General features: G+C 45.1%; 1 protein-coding gene across 2 annotated transcripts in view; it reads left to right on the top strand.

Moving 5' to 3' along the window:
- The window catches only part of Tlk1 (tousled like kinase 1), a 124,156-nt gene extending 113,285 nt beyond the window's left edge, over window positions 1-10,871 (top strand). For both annotated transcript variants that reach the window (XR_003736275.1, XM_028885759.2), the window contains 7 exons: window positions 746-827; window positions 2,806-2,987; window positions 3,110-3,279; window positions 3,607-3,742; window positions 6,773-6,884; window positions 8,041-8,148; window positions 8,851-10,871. Coding sequence is in view for 1 of the 2 variants with exons in the window: in XM_028885759.2 (XP_028741592.1) it covers window positions 746-827; window positions 2,806-2,987; window positions 3,110-3,279; window positions 3,607-3,742; window positions 6,773-6,884; window positions 8,041-8,148; window positions 8,851-9,027 (967 nt within the window). In the remaining variant the exon portion in view is untranslated. The remainder of the gene's footprint in view (window positions 1-745; window positions 828-2,805; window positions 2,988-3,109; window positions 3,280-3,606; window positions 3,743-6,772; window positions 6,885-8,040; window positions 8,149-8,850) is intronic.
- Window positions 10,872-18,403: the final 7,532 nt, after the last annotated feature.

Genomic DNA, 18,403 nt, shown 5'->3' with positions numbered 1-18,403 from the left:
GTATACATTTTGGGAACTGTGTTTTTCTGGCATGTCTTACTGTTAACCTTGTCCGGACAGTTTACCCAGTCTGACCCCTTTCTGTGAGCAGCTGAGCCCTCGTCTGTAAACAGACACAGAGCAGGCTTTGTTCTATAGGATTGCTTGAGAACTAAACAAATGAACTTATTATGTAGGTTGCTTAATATGTACAGGGACGAACAAGTAATGATAGCATGTATTAACTTTAATATGTAGCAGTTCCAATAAGCACTAACTAGTACTGGTAGTATGTATTACTTGAGAGTGATTTTTTTTAACTTTTTTTTTTAATTCTTACTTTCAAAATTGAACTAAGATAATAACCATGAACAAAGATCAGTTGATAAATACAATTATTTTTAAATACAAGTCAGTACTATAAAATCTTGATCACTCATGACTCAATATAAATGTATATTTTGGCAAGAAAAGTGGTTTATGAGGAATAAGGGGTTTCCTATAGAGCGTAATTGAGGGTCTTTAAGAGGGTGCTGTTAGTGGCTAACAGTTATAGTTACACTTTGTAAGTGCTGAAGCTTAACACAGGTGACATTTTGTAGAAAGATAGAGAGGAAATAGAAGCAACTACTGACTGGTATGCGAAGTGAAGAGCAGAGAAACAGAAACAGACAGCTGGGAGCAGTCAAGAGTGGGCATTGATGGACACAGAACTCCTTGTATTCTTTTATGTGCCTAAATAGTTTTTTCTTTCTTCCTTTTGAAGGTTCAAAGATCATCCAACGTTAAATGAAAGATATTTATTACTTCATCTGCTTGGAAGAGGTGGCTTTAGTGAGGTGTATAAGGTAATGTTCTCTGTTCCTCATGCTGAGGGTGGGTTAGAAAATAAGTGGGTTTCGTGTACTGATTTTAGACTGACTTTGATCCTCAGTCTCATTTTAAAAAAGGAGCTTATGGTGGGTTCTGTTGTCTTTGTCCAGGGTCGAAGGTCTGTTCTTAGCCCTTTGTAGTCCTCATGTCATCCTCTCGGCCATTCTGACTATAAAGAGACCTGAGGTTCCAAGCGGGTGTTGCTACTTACAGCACTCAGTCTCCCCATTCTTGGAGGCTCTGCTCTTCCGCTGTGTTGACGTCACAGGGTGATAGTTTTGTCACAGAGTCACTTTACTCCTGTTCTAGTTTGTTTCTCTCTTACTGTGACAGACACCAAGACAAGCTGGGGAGGGGGCAGTTACTTCATCTTACAGGGTACAGTCCTACACTGAGGGAAGCCACACAGGAACTCAAGGCCAGAGCTGGAAGCAAGAACCATGGAGGAATGCTGCTTACAGGCTTGGTTCCTCTGGCCTGTGCTCTCCCTTATCCATAGCCCAGGACCGCATGCTCGAGGGTGGGCTGCCCTCCGGCCAGTCGGTCAGGTCAGTCTCTTCCTGCAGAGCCCCTCAGATCACCGTGGGCTGGGTCAGATTGACAGCTGAAGCTAACTAGGAAAGTGTTTCCCTCTGCTTAAGCCAGCAAGGTAGGGGTTCTTTGAACAATCACAGAAGTTACTAAGTACTTCTTAAAGGGGTGTCTTTGCGAGTAAGTCACAAGGAAACTTAAGCTGTTAAGCTTTCTTTGACGGCATTTGCTGTGTCCAACATTTATGGGCTGGAGAGGTGGCTTGCAGTAAGGGCGTGCACCGCTCCCCGAAGGACCTGAGTTCAGTTCCAAGCACCCTTGGAGAAGACTCACATCTGCCTGTACCTCCAGCTCAGGGTGATCTAATACCCTGGCTTCTGAAGATGCCTGCACTTGTACACATAGATGAAGTTAAAAATGTTTATTGTTTAGATCACATCAAGGTTACCTAAAATAAAATAAGAGGTTTAAAACACTTATAAATTATGTGAAGTTTAAAGTACTGATACTATTCCTGTTCTTTATCAAAGAGGCTAGTGATTTGAGCCCCCTTTTTTTTTTTTTTTTTTTTTTTTTTTTGAGACAGTTGGGAAAATTGAATGAAGATTGTATACTGGATTAGATTAAAGAGATAAATGCTAAAGAATTAGCAGGATTATTTTCTAAATATTATATGGGAATAAGTCAGGTGGCTGGAGGTGGTGGTTAATGGTAGAGCACTCACTTAACATACATAGCACCTGGAATTAGATTCACATACTGTCTCACCCTAAAGGGAATATAGGTAATAGTAAATACATAAACATTCATTATGCTTCTTCTCTTGAGTATAGATTGAACAGTTTCATAACAAAAGAAGTTTTTTTCAGTAATTAGAGAATTGTTAAGAACCTATTAATTGGGGCTGGAGATGGCTCGGTCGTCAAGAGCACTGATGGTTCTTCTAGAGGACCTGGTTCAGATTCCCACCACCCATGCCCATCTATAACTCCGATTTCAGAGACCCCAATGCCGTCTTCTGGCCTCTACAGCACTACATGCACAGGTGCACAGATAACGTAGAGGGATCGCACCCATGCACAGCAAATAAAAATAACTTTAAAATTAAAAAGAATGTATTAATCTAGTTGCTAAGAAAATATAGATAAAAATCCTATAACACACAGAACAGTGTCATAGCCATTTGTGTGGCTCACTGCTCCCTGTAAGATTCCCATGTGAAGGAGCAGGCCGTATTGTTTTATCATGACTCAGCTTGTCTGCTTCATCACCAAGACATTTCGGTCTTATTTAAGTATATCATTGAACTGCATATGGTAGTAGAGATGATCAGTAGTTTTTGCAAAAGTTATCACTAAAACTTAAGTCTGTTTAGCTGTTTGGTTGATGTACAGTGTGATCATGTTCTACCTTGAATTGTAGGCTTTTGACTTATATGAGCAAAGATACGCTGCTGTGAAGATCCACCAGCTTAATAAAAGCTGGAGAGACGAAAAAAAAGAAAACTACCACAAACATGCCTGCAGAGAGTATCGAATACACAAGGAGCTGGATCACCCCAGAATAGTTAAACTCTATGATTACTTCTCCTTGGATACAGATACGTAAGTCAACAAAGATGCGACTCCTGAGGATGCGGGTTTGTTTCCGGCCCTTTCCTGCAGGTGTTCTCCTCTCTCGGTTAGGTTCTCGGGCCTGGGTAATGACTGCTCCCCCGTCCCTGCAGGTTTTGTACAGTGCTGGAGTACTGTGAAGGCAATGACTTAGACTTCTACCTGAAGCAGCACAAGTTGATGTCCGAGAAGGAGGCTCGCTCGATTGTGATGCAGATAGTGAATGCCCTACGGTATCTCAATGAGATCAAGCCTCCTATTATACATTACGACCTTAAGCCAGGTATTTCAGGAAACATGTTTTAGCAGGGGTGGGGGTTTTGTCTGTCTGTTTGTTTGTTCTGGAGGTGTGGGGGCTGTGTTTGCTTTTTTGCTTGTATTTTGTGACAGGGCTCCCCTGTGTAGCCTGGGCTGGATGAACTCATAGAGAGAGGTTTATCTTCCTCTGCTTCTTGAGTGCTGGGATTAAAGGCCTGCACCAACATCACAGTTCTCAGATACACATTTGTTTACCAAACATTACTCTAGTTGTAAAAATTATTCGTGTGTGTGTGTGTGTGTGTGTACGTGTGTACGCACGCTACTAAAAAATACTTTATTTTGCTTTTAGGAAATATCCTTTTGGTAGATGGAACAGCGTGTGGAGAAATCAAAATCACTGATTTTGGACTGTCCAAGATTATGGATGATGATAGCTATGGTGTAGACGGAATGGATCTGACTTCCCAAGGGGCAGGCACTTACTGGTAAATGATTCAGTAAAAATATCAAGACTACTTAGATTAGTCCTCAGTGTTTTCTGAAATTTTAGTTTTATTTTCAAATATTCCTTGAGATTCTTTTGCTGAAGGCATTGATCCTAAGCCTCTGAGTAGAGAAGGAGAGTCTGGTGGCTAGTATTCTCTTCTCTGCATTCTTAAGTTGCAAGAAGAATGTCTGAGCATACGCATACAACTTTAATATATAGCAGCCGGAGTGAAGCAGGACTCATGAGTTTTCTCTGTGGTGTTGAATGATAGTTATGATCTGAATAAGTACTTAAGATGTAGTGTCCAGCTGTCACTAGTGAGAACTGTGAACCTCAGGCCTTCTCTGTAGAAGTTTTGTGATTTTTTTTTTAAATAGTTTTTTATACTAGATACAGAGTTTATTAATTGTAGACTGTAGATAAGCTCATCATAATTTTAGTCTTTAGATTTGACTCTCAAAAATCTCTTTATGTAGATATAAATATAGATGAAACCAATTCCTGAATGTAAAAAGTCATCCTGAATGTTACTAGTATGTAGATGACTTAGTTATGGTTTCTATTTCTGCGGTGAAACACCACGACCAAAGAGCAAGTAGGGGAGGAGAGGGTTTGTTTGGCTCACACTTGCACATCTTAGTCCGTCAGTGAAGGAAGTCAGGACAGGGACTCAGACTCTGAGGGACCTGTGTCAAGTTGACCTGACTCGAACCAGAATACTAGGTGTTTACCAAAACCTTTGAGTGTGAATTCTCACACTTACAGCCAAGGGCACCAAAGTAGAAAATACAGACTAACATTTTCAAAACTAACCTAATTCTCAAAAAGATGAGATTAGCAAGAAGTTAGATTTTATTGGGAAGAGAGCTACATAAAGCTACCCAGGGCAGCCTTGACACCATTTGCTTGGGCCCATGTTGACCATTACCCTGAGTTGCTCAGATTCATGCTGAGTTCACTTTCCTGAAGAGGAATTAGTCTTTTGTGGTTATCTTTAAGCTACGTGAAAGTCATATCATGGCACCACCAAAAAATGTGATATTCGTAAAAAGTCAAGTTGCTGCTTTCCCATTGAAGAAAACTGTCACTCAAACTTGTAATCTCCTAAAAGTTAATAGTCTCAATTAGAGGTCTTTTAGCCTAACAAAAATCCTAGAGACCTGTAGTAAATAAAAAGCTTTCTTCTCTGTAGAATACTCCTTGTTGATTTCTCTGTCACCCTGACTTCACTAATTTTGAACAGTGAGAGGAAATGGCCCTCTTACAGGTAGACCTGAGCAGGAAATCTTGTTTTAGGGGCTTGCAGGACAGTAGTGATGTTCTTCTGTAGAGACATAGGACTTATTTCCAGGCCTGGGGTGGCAGTATCCACTGTTAATCCCAGCACTCGGGAGGCAGAGGCAGAAGAAGCTCTGTGAGTTGACGGCCTGCATGGTTTAGAGTGAGTCTAGGCCAGCCAAGGCCTAGTGAGACCTGTTTCCAAAACAACAACAACAGGAATACATTTCCCAAAGAGACAGTGGTCCAACAAATGATTAGTTTTCAGTGTTGAGGTTATTTAGCTGTGTAATTGGAGACTGGGGTGACCCTTTTAGAAGACACATACTGCTTTTATAAGATACTTCTCATCTAACAAACTTAACATTGTTGTCAATGTCACTAAGGAAAAGTCAGTTTTGTTTCTTCCCCTTACTGGTGTCCAGCGCAGTCAAATTTGTCACCTACAAAACTGTCCCTGTCATTGCCCCCTTGCTTATTTATATGTCCTTTGTGTGGTAAGAGGCCTGCACGGTCAAGAGCCATGCTCCCTTCAGTCACACACGTAGACACCTTCCTTCAGCATGGAGTAGAGCAGTATTTTTAAGTGAACCATGGTTAACTGCATTACTCGTTTTTACTATTTTTAATTTCTCAAAAGTTTGAGTTGTCTGCTGCTTGCATCTGTGATGTATTGTTTTACTTTGGGAGCAGGGGGCGGGTTTCAATACAGGGTTTCACTGTATAACAGCACTAGCTGTCCTGGAACTCGCTTGGTAGACCAGGAGGCCTCGAACTCGCAGAGATCCACCTTCCTCTACTTCCTGAGTGCTGGGACTAAAGGTGTGCGCCACCACCACTAGGTAGATTGTTTTACTTATAACGAAATAACAAACTTATTTTTACCTTTCATGTTTAAAAATTCGTGTTTGAATACTTAGTATATTTCACACACTGGTAGTGCTTGAAACTGCACGATAAAACTCCTTGTGCTTCTTGAAGTGCAAGGAGAGCTAAATGCTTTTGTAGATGCACTTCAGTCTCCCTGACATGGGGAAGGAAGCCATGTTCTACATGCCCATAGAAGGCAACAGAGAAAGCTCATATTCAGAGGTGATTGAGTTGGCCTTGACTAGCCAGTTTGGAAGAAGAAAGGGAATAATAGTGATTGCAGATTTTGAAATTTATGTTAGGATTAGGATAGGTCTTACATTACAATAAGAAATATGGCCGGGCGGTGGTGGCGCACGCCTTTAATCCCAGCACTTGAGAGGCAGAGGCAGATGGATCTCAGTGAGTTCGAGGCCAGCCTGGTCTACAGAGTGAGATCTAGGACAGCCACCAAAACTACATGGAGAAACCGTGTCTCGAAAAACAACAACAACAAAAAGAAGTATGAGATCCTGTCTCGTTGGAATAAGTCTCTTTGGATGGCTTAATGGAGAGAGTCTGTGGTGTGGTGTGTATTTTAGGAGAACTGCCTGCAGGTTAAACTGTTGGAGTAGGGTAGGAGAGTGTTCCTTCTGTTAGTAGAAACTTACTCAGATTATACTATCACAATTATACTATCACAATAATGATAGTGCTTTCTTTGAATATAAAGATACTTTCTTACAAAGTTGTATTTTGGTTCTGGAGTCAAATGAATTAAAACTTTGATGGTTTTCATTTTTGAAAACTGAGGTTATGTGTAAATAAAATAAAGATTTAGAAAGTTTTAAGCTAAACATGGCATCCTTTTCTTTCTTTTTCCCTCTCCCATTACTTATAGGTATTTGCCTCCTGAGTGCTTTGTAGTTGGAAAAGAGCCGCCAAAGATTTCCAACAAGGTTGATGTGTGGTCGGTTGGAGTCATCTTTTTTCAGTGTCTCTATGGTAGAAAAGTAAGTTGTGCCGCATCAGTTCAGCTGTGTAGAAATAAGTGAAGTCATTTTGGTCTTGTCTTTGACGTGCAACATTTCAGTAACTTAGAATCAGTTTAGATCCTTCCAAGGAAAGGCGTGCTTCTTGATTGCTTCTTTGGATCAGAATTATTGTAACAGTTGATTTGCTTGGCCTCTCCTCCTCCTCCTCCTCCTCCTCCTCCTCCTCCTCCTCCTCCTCCTCCTCCTCCTCCCCCCCTTCCCCTTCCCCAAACATTTTCTTTTGAGAACTCTGGAGTTAAGCACTTTGCAATGTCCTTCATTCCTTACGCTTTCTCTTAACTTCCACTGTCCCCTGCAAACATTTGACCTGGGTACCAATTCCTCCTGTAACTCCTCAGAGAAATGCCATCAAAGTTAGTTTTTCCCAAACCTCTGTGAAAATAGTAAAATCAGAAATGCAGGTTGCCATGGATAACATCTAGTTTGCATCCCACCCAGTTTCCAACACTATGAGGAGAAAGATGGAACCTTCTAGAAATGTGCAGCATATAAAAACTGTCTTCATTTGCTTTCTGTTGCTGAGATTAACATGACCAGAAGCAACTGAGCAGGGAAGACATCTGCAGGTGATAATCCACCATCAAGGGAAGTGAAGGTCCCACCTCGGCAGGAACGAAGCAAGGCCCCACAGCAGCGCCTCTTACTGGCTTGTTCAGCCTGTGCAGCTTGCTTTCTAGTTCCCCCACGGACCACCTTTCCAGGGATGGCCCTCCCACACCAGTTACCGAGCAGTAAAGTGCCCTGTAGACATGCCCAGAGGCCGTTGAGTGAGCAGCTGTCAGTTGAGGTTCCCAGTCAACGCTAGCTTATGGTAAAGTGATAAAAACTGACCAGCATAGGAACCAAACCTGGCTCTCCTGGCTCCACATCTAGAGCTGTTTCCTCCTCGTTACTTGAATGACAGCCTGATTTGCTTCTCCATCACTTGGGGTGTCTCTGCTGAGGACTGATGGAAGAAGCCTTTCCAGCCTGTCCTTAGCTATAACCTTGTTTCTCTGAGATCACATCCCATGTTTCAAGTAACTGAGAGCAAAATGTTAATATACAAATCATTTTTGTGGTGAGTCTTTGTTTTAAATATTTTATTTCAATTTTTTTTTTTTTTTTTTTTAAGCCATTTGGTCACAATCAATCCCAACAAGACATTCTCCAGGAAAACACAATACTAAAAGCCACAGAAGTCCAGTTCCCTGTCAAACCAGTTGTGAGCAGTGAAGCCAAGGTATGAACCTCACATCCCTTTTGTGAAGTGTCTGCGTTACGGTTCTGGTGTGGTCAGTGGCTCCGGTCCTGCAGCAGGGGGCTGACTTGCTCTGGAAGCGGGGCTGCTTGGCCTTTGGGTTTGCTGTCTTCCTTGTTAAGCACTAAAATATGCTTCCTCATTCTGTGTGCACAGCAAGTTGATTTTCTCCGAAAACTGGGGGAGAAACCACAACATCTGGACCTTCATTACTTTTAGGTCTTACTCAGTCTGCCCGTCCTAATGCTGAGGTACTTCAGTGCATAAAAGGGGGGCTGGAGAGGTGGCTTAGTGTGGGTAAGAGCACTGGCTGCTATTCTAGTGGACCCAGAATCAGTTCCAGCATCTACATACTTCACCACCGCCTGTGACTCCAGTCTCAGGGATCTGACACCCTCACACAGACATACATGCAGGCAAAGCACCAATGCACATGAAATAAAAATAAATTAGAAACAGTACGTCCAAAGGAAGCAATAATTGAGGCTATAATGTGGCACCCAGGGGTATTGGTGGAGGGTTCAAATTTGAGTGAAGATTTCATTTTACCCCCAAAGTTCTTATGGTTTGAACTTCCTATAAATGTGATCTGTTGACAGTCTTAAGTGTGCCCACCCTTCTGTGGGATTTGGTGGGTTGGTGTCTAGAAGGTAGGTCCTTTACATTACTGTCTTTCTTTTCAAGGCCTTCATAAGACGCTGTTTGGCTTACCGAAAAGAAGATCGATTCGATGTGCACCAGCTGGCAAATGACCCCTACCTTCTGCCACACATGAGAAGGTCCAATTCTTCAGGAAACCTGCACATGTCTGGACTGGCGGCTGCTCCTGCGCCTCCCCCGTCAAGCGTGATCACGTACTGACGCTCCAGGATTGGTTTCCAGACGCATACTTGAATTTGAGTGCATTTGAGGGTTGGGTAAGAAGTGTTTGTGAACTCCAGCTCTCCGTGGATCTTGTGTGAGGGTGATCACGGACGTGACTGAGTGCACACTCCTCCCTCTGCCCCGGAGCAGCACGGAACAGGAATACATGTCACAGCGGAAGAGGGACACTGTAAATAACGTTTATAATACCTAAATATATTTGATGGTTCCCAGAGTTCTAATATGAAGGGTAGTTTTTCATTATTTAAGAACACATGGAAAGATTATTGGACATTGTAACATGGAGCTACAGTGCCTGGTGCAGCGTCAGCACTCGGTGGCTGATCTGCAGAAACCAAAGCAAGAACTGAGTGACAGCAGCCGTGCTGTTTATAAGAGAGTGTGAGAGTTACGGTCTGTGGACAGTCGGACTTCGTCGTTGCCTATTCTGGCTTTTACCAAGTTGTACCTCGAATCACATGTCCGTTTTCCCCACTGGTTGTGTTTAAAGGGAGCTGTCATTTCTGGACACTTGACACCTTTAACACAAAGAGCTGCCTATTTCCAATCAGTTGAAGTCACTAAATTATAGTATTCCCAGGGCTTTCAGTGTTTTAGAATTAACAGGCATTTTTCTTCTGTTTCCCGGCCTCGTTCACTAAAACAGGAGACAGTGTGTAACCAAAAGCAGGCCAGTTCTATGCAGGATAATGATAAATTCCCTTCTGGCTCTGTTGTAAATTACTGTACAGATGTCGTATTACAATTACTGAGTTTCAGCAGCTTATTCTTGTACAAATGTTTAAAAATACGGCTTTTCTAATTGGATATTGTATTTTTTTTAAGTCTTCTTGAAGGCGCTTTAATTGCTGCTAAATGATATTGCTTTTTTGCTAAAAAAAAAAAAAAAAAATTGAATGACCTCCCTGAAGGCACAAGTTGACTATACATCATAGAGAGATATTAAAAGCAAGCATTCATTAACAATCAAGGCATGTAAAATGATCCATGTTGGGCATATTGAGTTCTTTAAATCAGTTTTTTAGGTTCTAGGGCTGTGGAGCACATAGATACTAGATTTATAAATTGTTCATGGTTATTCTACATTTCTAGAAAGTTCTTAGCATCAAGATGGGATGTTGGTCCCATAGAATGTTTCTTGTGGGTTTGTACAGATTTGTTAAAATGTGAACAATTTCTAACTGCCTTGTGTGGTAGAAACCAATATTTTTCGGGATGCTGTATTTCATTCTTGTACGGATTTTTCTTTATTGTCACAGTCATAATGCTGAGACTTACATGTAAGTTGTCCATGGTGCAGAAAACACACTCTCCCTCCAGATACCCCTTAACATGTACAGTTAAACTGTGGCTCTTCCCTGATGTTGCAAGCCATTTTGTTCGTTTGTTTGTGTTTTTTTTTTTCCATTGTACATAGACACATTGTCTGTTTAAGATGCTGCTGGAATTATAGAGAATGTAGCCACCCAGTAATAAACAATGACAGTTAAAATGTAAAGACTGTGAAAATTATATTCAAAGAGAGCTTTCAAGATTTAGGGTACTAACTTAGCTCTTTTACTTAACCAGCAGATGAATAAATTCCTTAAGCACACTCCAGACAAGTATGAAGTGTTTCAAGCTGTTAAAGTCATCAGTGCTAATCCTGGGAGCACCTCAGGCTGTCGGGAGAGCCTTCAGGACAGCACCAACTCCTGTTTAGATCAGGATAAAAATCCCTGAAGATCACTGGCATGGTCACCACATGCTGGCAGTCAGTGAGTGTTTACAGTTGCTACTGTAAATTCATGATCTGAATTAAAATGCCCTGTTTTGTTGAACATTTTGGAGTGGTGAGCTTGGGTCACTGATTGCACCACATTTGTGAATGAATGAGAGCAAGTGTCCGATTCTTAGAAGAGGCTGGAGCAGGAAGACGACTTGAGTTTGAGGCCAGTCTGGGCTCTGTGGGAAGACCAGGACACATGTCACACCCAGAGGCCAGGGGAGAGAGGAGGAGAAGCCATGAAAGGGAATTGCTCCCTGGAGTCCAGCTCAAGTGATGAGTCCAGAATCAAGAGTGTGTGTATGGGGGGGGGGGTCACCACACCTGAAGACCTGAGTGGGGGAGGAGAGAATGCATGATGGCACACTACGGTGCACACACACACACACACACACTAAATGAATGTTTAGAAAAATTCAAATAAAAAAAGTGAATCAATTTCCCTATGTCTTCTAAAGCTTTTCCAAATGTGGATTTCAATAGCCTGCCAGTATTTGGGCTAAATGAACCAGTATCACTTTCGCAGGGAGCTGGTCGGTGCTTATTGCTAAATAATTTCCGTGTTACTCGGGCACTTTCAACTCCTTCGTTTAGTTTGAGGCCTTGGTTGTTCCTTGTCTTCTGGACTCAGGACTGACTGCAGGTAAAATGTGCAGTCCTCACCCTTGGAAGTAGCTGTACAAGTTGGGGGTGTAGTTCATTGGTAGGGGGCTGTACTTAGCTCATGTAGGTTCAATCCCCAGCATCCCCCCCCCGCCCCCGCAACACACACCAAAAAAACCAGTAACAAGTACATTAGCTTTAATAACCGTGTGGATGCTGAGGAAGGACATGCCGAAGCTGCCGTGCCGACGTGCGGGCGGGAGGCATGTGGTTGGTTTTTCCTAATGGCCACCCCCTTTTCCTACAAAAGAACTTGAGTTTAAATGTGACCAAGCGTTTATGCAAATACCTCATTACAGGGCGCCGAAATGGTGGGATCTCAGGCAAACATCACTGTAGGGTCCTGCTTCCGCGTTTGTCCTGACTGTTAAATGCACTGTTGATTGCTATTATGTTACCAGATATGTCTTGGTGGAAATGTACATTTATGTCAATAGTTTAATGATCTCATTGCATTGCTGTTGGGTGTGTGTGTGTGTGTCTGTGTGTGTCTGTGTGTGTGCGCGTGCGCGTCTGCGCATATACTCGATATAGCTTTATTCTAAAAGCACAGTATCGGGTCTTTCTCTGGTTTCAGTTTAAATTTCCATGTTATTTGATCACTACCCCCTACCCCCCCACACTAAATTTCAGTGTTCTAAATATTTAACCTAATTCCAGGACTGCTTCGGCAGCTTGTTTCTAAATTGAATTCTTAGATTTTGGTTCATTCTGTGGTAGTTTTAGTGTGTGTAGCTTGTCCATTTTGAACTGAATTGGCTTTCCCACCCAAAACAGTTACCTTCCTCCCCCGCAGTCATTTATTTATTCAGGGTCTTGTTGTGTAGCCCAGGCTGGCCTCAAAGTTGATGGCAGTCCTCCTCCCTCAGCCTCCAGAACGCTGGCATTATAGGGAGGTGTCTGCTACTTCACCCCATTAATAAATTCTTTTTCCAGTAGGAAAGATGAGTGTGTAAACCAAATTCAAAAGTGGTTCTCATGAAGCCATGCCAGATATTGGTAGAAAATCTCAAGTGAATAACAGAGTGTGGGACTCGCTCCTGAGTGCTCTTGTGCCTTCAGCGCTGGGGCGTGCACACTTGCACGGCAGCAGCGTTCTTAGGTCAGTGACAGCTCACCCGTCACCGTTTGGAAGCAGGCTGTGGACAGCTGTTGTCTGGGTTCAGCTGAAAATGAGGATCCAAGTCTGTGATGGTGCTGTACGGAGTAGAGTTGGCTTCTCAGAACCGTGCCCAGCACTTAGGAAATGCCAATATCAGATGCTTTTGAAAACTCAGAGATCATCACCTTTGCCTACTAAAGCAGTCCATTTTGGTCCTTGTGATAATTTAAATTCCTTCAAGAAAAAAAGTAGGTTCTCAATGCTTAACTCAAGTTTCGAGGAAGAGATGATTAGATTACCAGAAAAAGGAAGGTGCACTAAAAGAGAGTTCGAAAGTGACCGGAAAACAGCAATTTGGAGGAGGAAAAAAGTCACTGAACTACAGAAGGATGTCTTTCTTCAGAAGCCCTTCTGGGGAGCAGCTGTGTGAGGTAGGGCGGGTGGGGGATCTGCTCCCCAAAAGAGGAAGCCAGGGGGACAAAGCCACCAGAAGGGAGGCAGAGAAGCTCCCATGCCTGCAGCCTCAGTGTAGGGAGGTGTGGAGGCAGGAGCATTGTGAGTTGAAGGCCAGGAGCCAGCCTGGGCTGTAAAGTCTGCCTCAATTAAAGTGTTTGGAATATCAAAATGTCACTTTTCACTGTTGACAGACAAATCCCAGAACAAGTGTGATATTTATTTATTTATTTATTTTTAATCATAAAGGAGCAAACCTAAAGTCCTGGGATGTTGTCAGGGCACACTGTTGGTGGCAGTCGTCACTTGAGAGCTGCCTCCTGTCCAAGCTCACTTCAGGTAAGATAAGTGCACGTTGCATACCAGTGCTGTCCTGCTCTGTTCTCTTGCCTCCTACAGCCAGGTGAGGCCACCATGAGTAAGACCTGTGTGCCCTCCCCAAGACCTGTGTGCCCTCCCCCCAGAGGAGCATAAAGTGGCTGTGGGCTTCTCCCTGCCACTGTTCTCTTAGTATTGAGAACTGTGGAACTGACTGGATCAGTAGCTCCCAGGAAGCCTGGAACTTTGGAGAAGCTGCACCAGCGTGTCCCTCCAAGTCTTATGACTGATGTGGACACCCCTGTGGGTGTCACACAGTTTTCTGTGTAGAATCCTGACCATGGAGTGACTCCCACAGCTTCAGACTTGTATGTACCGCTTCAGGCTTCAGACGCTGGAAAAGCCATATGTGTTGGGCCAAACATCATAACCAGGAGTTGTGTGGTGTGTACGTGTCAATTCATCCACTTAGCAGGAGATACAGGTAGCCATCAAACTAAAGCTGCTAAAAATAAGTGTGGTAAGTGTTGACAGTTTTATTTTAGGTACTTCAAAAATTGGTTATTTTGTCTACTAATGACCAAATTTGCAACTTTTTAAAAAAGATATTCAGGAAAAGGATGATGCAAGATGGGGTGGGGGTGTCTCCCTTTGGGAGGACAACTCTGACTTTGCCTTCCTTGTAGTTTATTGTGTGACCATAGTCACCAACCTTTCTGGGAGGCTTCTACATCTATAAACTGTCTACTAATAGCCCCTGCCTGGCAGGAACCTACCACAGAAAGTGAGTTAGCACAGGAAGCCATGCCCCACGCACAGGCGAGGCGTAGGGACCTCCATGGGAGCCACTGGGAGGCCCTAAGACGCGTGGCAGACTGGGCAGCAGCCAGCACCTGGGTTGGATGTTGTCTTTGAATCCGTATCTCGGCGTGACTTCAGTGTGAGGCCTGCCCGTGGCTGAGACACAGCAGGCTCCCGTGATCCTCTCCTGCCCTAGTACACTCAGCTTTGGGGGGCCACACACCCTGGGGGTGCAGCTGGGTGTCTTAGACTCCTGCCCGGGCTAATGCTATTCCTCACTTTGTGCTTTATGGGTCTCCAGCCACTGTGGATACCTAACACTGTTGGCTTCTGGGCTAATGTATCAAAGGGCTTGTTAACTTTCTTTTTTCTGACAATTTTAGTTCTCCAGTAGGGATGTTTTCTTCAGTTTGTAAAGTCACAGACACATAGTTTCAACTGTCTCTAAAAGAAACTTCTTTGAAGCTCCCCCCCCCCCCCCATTATCAGATCATGCACATCAAGATGCAGAATTCCCGGGTAGTGTCCAGGTCAGTGTAAGCAATGTGAACAGCATGGCAGGATTACCTTGTGTGTGTCTTGACTCAATAGCATGTTTACCTTCAAATGTTTACCTTGCCTTTGCCCAGCAATGTTCGGGCTGCGTTTCTGGGAGAGGTGACGTCTGGGGGAATGAACTATGCTAAAGTGTAACTTACTGTATTTTGTTGGTTTTTTCCTTTTAATTCTAAAAAAAGAGGTCTTAACCTTTCAGTAGTAAAGGGACTGATTTGTAAGGGTGATTTAGAGAAAATAAGTGACTTTCTGTCATGTGGCCTGTATGAAACATGCTCAGTCTGCTAAGTGACCACAAAATGGCTTGTCGAGGTTCTTGTTCCATGGAGTTCATTGTCTACATCTAACTCCCAGATTTCTAGAAGAAGCCGTACTCAGAATGGAAATCTGGAAATACAAAGGCTCACCCTAGCGAAGCTCTTGGTTCTCCCTTGGTCAGAGGGGTACGTGTGCCTGGATTCCTTTAGTAGCCTGGCACTGAAGACGCCAACTGTCGGTGAAGAGTCTGGTTTTGAACATGTAACATGAAACCTTGCAACACTCTCTTGCTGGTTTCTCAGGCCAGCCATGTTGGCGCTAGAACTTTTTCCTTCTGGTTTGGAGGGTTTGGGTGAAACCACAATGGAAACATTGCTCCGCTCGTTTGCCGTTACCACAGGATTAGAAGTTAAAGCTAAGCGGGGTCCTGGTCTCTGGAAGAAACAGTTCTGTGTGCATTCACCCCTTCTTGGTAACACACAGGGTACACTTCAGTAAAGACAGCGACAACCGGAGCCGCCAGCATGTGACTTTCTCCCGTGTCATCAAGTGTTAGGGGCTCCCCTCCCCCACTCCCAAGTTCAAAGTTTTTATGGTGTGGTTGTTTTTTCCATTGAATCAAAATGGTGTAATTGGATCGGATACGCTAGGGTTACAAGTCCCCTACCACCCCAGAAAGAAAAGCTCGGTTCTCATTCTATGCAAAAATCTACTCAGGCTTGCTAAGTCTCCTTGGCAACTCTCCAGGCCAGCTGTCCTTGGTTTGGGGTCTTGACTGATGGCGGGGCGCTTGTGTTTATCACACTTGGGCACATTTGGGCATTCGGAGGTTCTGTTCCCACACTGACAGCCACTGAAAAAGAGAAGCAAAGGGAGAGCCCTGGGTTCTCATGCCTCAGACCAGGAGTATCCTCATCCTTGACTGCAGCTGAGTCAGAGGCTCCAAAAACCAGCAGAGCACTACTGTGTCAGCTCCAGTGACTTGACAAATGCCCGTTTGTGCATGTAGTCTGTACTTTCTGAAAAGTCAACTTCAAATGCATGCACAGTCTATATCTAGGATCATGACAAATGTATCTCATGACTTCCCAGATTTGGGGAGCGCATGAAACAGGAGTCTAAGAACTCAGTGGGAAACTGACCTGGAGGACCCTGGGGTCATCAGTAACAGAGTAACTGTGCATACTAGCAGGGTGCAGTGTGGTAGTTGATATATACAGGGCTGGCCCATCCGGGGTGCATCTCCCTCCCTTTGCCATTTATGTCTGGGGCCTTAGAGCGTCTAGGGCTTCGTAAACACATAGCGGGCTCTTAGGAGCTTGGCACCCCTCCCGCTGACCATCAACTCGCTCCTTCTGTCTGTTCATGTCTAGGTGCCATCTCCATGCTAACACATCACTTATCCTATAGTGACTGCAAACTCGGGTGGACTTGCTCTCTCAGCAGCCACACAAGAGAACATGATTGTGTCCTGTGTGTTTCATAATGTTCCATCCATCGAGGCCCAACCCAGTCCCCAACTGTGGATGGAAATTCCTAGGGGCCTGTGCCTCAGAGTGGGGACCAGCTGAAACTGCCACCCAGGTCCACGCTATGTTTGTTTTGTTTTGTTAATTTATTGGTGTATTTTATTTTTAGGTATGAGTGCCCTGTCTGTTGAATGCCTGCAGGCCAGAAGGGGGCATCAGATCCCACTACAGATGGTCGTGAGCCACCATGTGGTTGCTGGGAATTGAACTCAGGACCTCCTGAAGCGCAGCCAATCCTCTTACCGCTGAGCCACCTCTCCATCCCCCATGCTATGTTCTTTAGGAAATGGTTCACAGGACTAGGGTGTTGAATTCTCAACTGTGTATGAGGCTCTGGACTTGACCACAGCAAGCTCGAGCATTCTGTAGGTCTGAGCGGGAGGGATGTAGTCTGGTCTGCTCAGAGTGTGGCAGCAGCAGCTGAGCTGAGCTGGGCCTGGGGACCACACAGCTCTACTGGATCAAATGATAACCAGCACCAGTCTCTGCAGGCATCTTCCTTTCAACACGAAAGTAATTAACATTTGCCATGAGGGCGCACGCCTTTAATCCCAATACCAATACTCTGGAGACAGGCAGGCGGATCTCTGAGTTCGAGGCCAGCCTGGTCTACAAAGCGAGTTCCAGGACAGCTAGGGCTATTACACAGAGAAACCCTGTGTGTGTGTGTGTGTGTGTGTGTACCGCCCCCCCCCCTTGGAAGGTGAATGAAAGAACTCAATCTTGGGGTGTCAGAGGCAGAATTACCCCGCCCCCCCCCCCATGCCCTTTCATCCTCTCAGTTACCTGAACAGCCACTCCCCTTGGGCGGACAGACATGGGCCGAAGCATCCTCCTTTGCCCTCATTGTGCCCCAGCTTGGTCTAGAGAGGGCCATGACCAAGATGCCCGCAGGAAACCTGCGTGTCTGGCCATCCTGTGTCCCAGCCTTCTCTGCCCCTCACCACTTGGAGCTGAACTCACTGCAGTTCGCTAACACACACCAGCCAGCAAAGCCAGATGTGGCCTCTGCCAGAGGTCACACAGCAGCCTCTCAGATCTACGGCTGTTTCTACCCTGAGGACCGAACGACACCTGCAGGAGGATCGAGGAGGGCTTGCCTCATTGCCACCAGCCATCTGACCAGAGACTGCGAAGCCTCGGGCATTTGAACACCACTCACCAGGCTTGTCTGGATTCCCACGTATTTCCTTTCCCAAGTCAGAAAAGACTTCTTGCTAACGAGGTTTTTCAAACCTCCTTGCTCTCTGCAAAAGACAAGATCCGCAGAACTGGGTGGCCTAAGCACCTTACCCCTGCGTTCAAGGTCTTGTAGAACAGCACCCCACCCGGTGCCCCATTCCCTGCCCAGCGCTACCCAGCCTCGGAGTGTGTCGCCCCAGAACCGCGTGTGCTGCTTCCCTGCGGGTCTTAAATGACTCTCTTCCCTCTTCCTGCACCCCAGAGAACGTCTATCTGTAAACCTCGGATGGAGTGACTGCCTGCACAATCTGTCCCCGACCCATCACCTGGGTAGAAACTGCTAATTGGCTGGGCGCGGGATGCCGTCGCCTGGAGTCCCAGCAAGCGGGGGCACCCGAGAGCGGACCTGAGTAGAGGAGGCGGGATACTGCACCAGACTCGGTCCCAGCCACGTTCCTCCCAGCCTGGACCTTTGGGACGGATAACCCCGGGATCCTCCACCCAGCCAAGCCTTAATGCTGGAAAGACCCTGGAGCCAGAGCACGCCTTCCACCTTTGCCGGCCACGCCCCGGGCCCTGCACGACCGGCCCGTAGACCCCGCAGCCTCCGACGGGGCGCAGCGTTTCCAAGTTCGCAGCGCCACCTGGTGGCCTGAAGTGCTCACTGCGGGTTCCCAGAGCCTTTCTGGGATGCCTTGTTGGGGCAGAACTGAGGCTTGAGCTAGC

This window comes from Peromyscus leucopus, chromosome 4, assembly GCF_004664715.2.
Source record: "Peromyscus leucopus breed LL Stock chromosome 4, UCI_PerLeu_2.1, whole genome shotgun sequence".
In the NCBI taxonomy this organism is placed as follows: domain Eukaryota; kingdom Metazoa; phylum Chordata; class Mammalia; order Rodentia; family Cricetidae; genus Peromyscus; species Peromyscus leucopus.
The sequence above is the reverse complement of the archived record's forward strand: the minus strand, read 5'-3'. Positions and strand labels throughout refer to the sequence as shown.